The sequence below is a fragment of the Sciurus vulgaris genome (genome assembly GCF_902686455.1).
Source record: "Sciurus vulgaris genome assembly, chromosome: 8".
Taxonomy (NCBI): Eukaryota; Metazoa; Chordata; class Mammalia; order Rodentia; family Sciuridae; genus Sciurus; species Sciurus vulgaris.
The window spans coordinates 130,911,810-130,913,687 of record NC_136468.1 but is presented as its reverse complement, the minus strand read 5'-3'; the positions used below and the strand labels follow the sequence as shown (position 1 = coordinate 130,913,687).

Below are 1,878 nucleotides of genomic sequence, written 5' to 3'. Positions count from 1 at the left end.
TCACCCTCATTGGAACCCCACCCATGAAAGACATCTCCTGTCATTCCATTATTTTCCTAAATTCGGATAATTGACCCTCATCTGTCCACTACTGGTGTCTGTGAGATTCATTCACTGAATTCACAAAACAAAGAACCCAATCACTCCATTGTGTGTGCTGCAAAATGCCTTTAGACCAAATATGTCAGTACACTGGACTGACATGGGAAATGATATTAACTACTGCCCGGCTACAGGAATGGAAGATTCCAAAATTGAGACATCATGAGTTCACACATGGGAGACCCTTTCAGACCACACAAAGAAGGACGCATTCTCCATGTTGAAAACATGAAGAGATGCAGTACCAGGTGCAGGGTGGACTTTTCCTGGATGTTGTAGTGAGAGAGTGTGTCTGTCTTCTAGCTGTTTGGCAGAAAAGATCAACCTGAGCAGGTTGGGAGGATGCCTGCCTTGACTTGGTTCTTGCTTTGACATTCTCAATGGTGTCACTGGGCTCCACATCCATAGGATGGTATCCCACTGCAGACATGCAGAACCAGGTGAAGGATGTACTTCTTCTTGATAGTGCAGACAGACAGGATGTGCCTGTTTTCCAGCTCTTTGCTAGATCAATGTCTGCTGGTCAGGAAGAATGCCTTCCTTTTCGTGGATCTTTGCCTTAACATACTCAGTGTTACTGGGCTCCACCTCCAGGGTGATGGTCATGCCAGTCAGAGTCTTCATGAAGATCTGCATCCCACCTCTGAGGTGCAGCACCTGGTGCAAGGTGGACTCTTCCTGGATGTTGTAGTCAGGGTGTGCCTGTATTATAGCTCTGTGCCACCAAAGATCATCCACTACTGCTTGGGGCAGATGCGGACCCTGAGCAGCAAGACCATCAACTGGAGGTGGAGCCCACTGATCCCACTGAGAAGGTCAAAGTAAGGAATCAAGACCAGGATGGCAAATCCCCTACCCAGAAGGGGTTGATGTTTGCTGGCAACAGCTGGACAACTGGTGCACCCAGTCTTACTTGAATATCCAGGAGGAGTTCACTTTGCACATGGTGCAGTGCCACAGAGGTGGGATGCAGTGCTTCATGAAGACCCTGAAAGGCATGACCATCACCCTGGAGGAGGAGCTCAGTGACACAAATGAGAATGTCAAGGCAAAGATACAAGAGAAGGAAGGCATTCTTCTGACCAGCAGAAGTAGATCTAGCAAAGAGCTGGAAGATAGCACCCTCTCTGACTACAACATCCAGGAGTCCACACTGCCCCTGGTGCTGCATCTCAGAGGTGGAATGCAGATCATCATGAAGACCCTGAAAGGCATGACGATCACCATGGAGTTTGAGCCCAGTGACACCAGTGAGAATGTCAAAGCAGGGATGCAAGAAAAGGAAGGCATCCTCGCTGACCAACGGAGGTTGATCTTTGCTGACAAATACCTGGAAGAAGGATGCACCCTGTCTGACTACAACACCCAGAAGGAGTCCACCCTGTACCTGGTGCTTCACCTCAGAGATGGGGTGCAGATCTTCATGAATACCCTGACCAGCACGACCAGCATGCTCAAGTTGGAGCCCAGTGACACTATTGAGAATGTGAAGGCAAATACCCAAGAGAAGGAAGGCATTCTTCCCGAACAGTTGAGGATGATCTAGCAAAGAAAGGGAAGACAGCACCATGTGTGACTACAACATCTAGGAGGAGTCCACCCTGCACCTTGTGTTGTGCCTCAGAGGTGGGATGAAGATCTTCATGAAACCCTGACAGGCACGACCATCACCCTGGAGGTGGAGCCAAGTAAAAGCATAGAGAATGGCAAGGCAGGGATCTAAGAAAAGGAAGGCATCTTACCTGACTAGCAGAGGTTGATCTTTGCTGGAAATAA

General features: G+C 48.8%; 1 protein-coding gene across 1 annotated transcript; it reads left to right on the top strand.

The window, feature by feature from the left end:
- Window positions 1–1,099: 1,099 nt before the first annotated feature.
- LOC306667713 (polyubiquitin-B-like) lies at window positions 1,100–1,648 on the top strand (the record flags this gene model as incomplete). Its single annotated transcript, XM_079150418.1, has 1 exon — window positions 1,100–1,648. One exon carries the CDS (start codon window positions 1,100–1,102, stop codon window positions 1,646–1,648), a length of 549 nt encoding a protein of 182 aa, XP_079006544.1.
- Window positions 1,649–1,878: the final 230 nt, after the last annotated feature.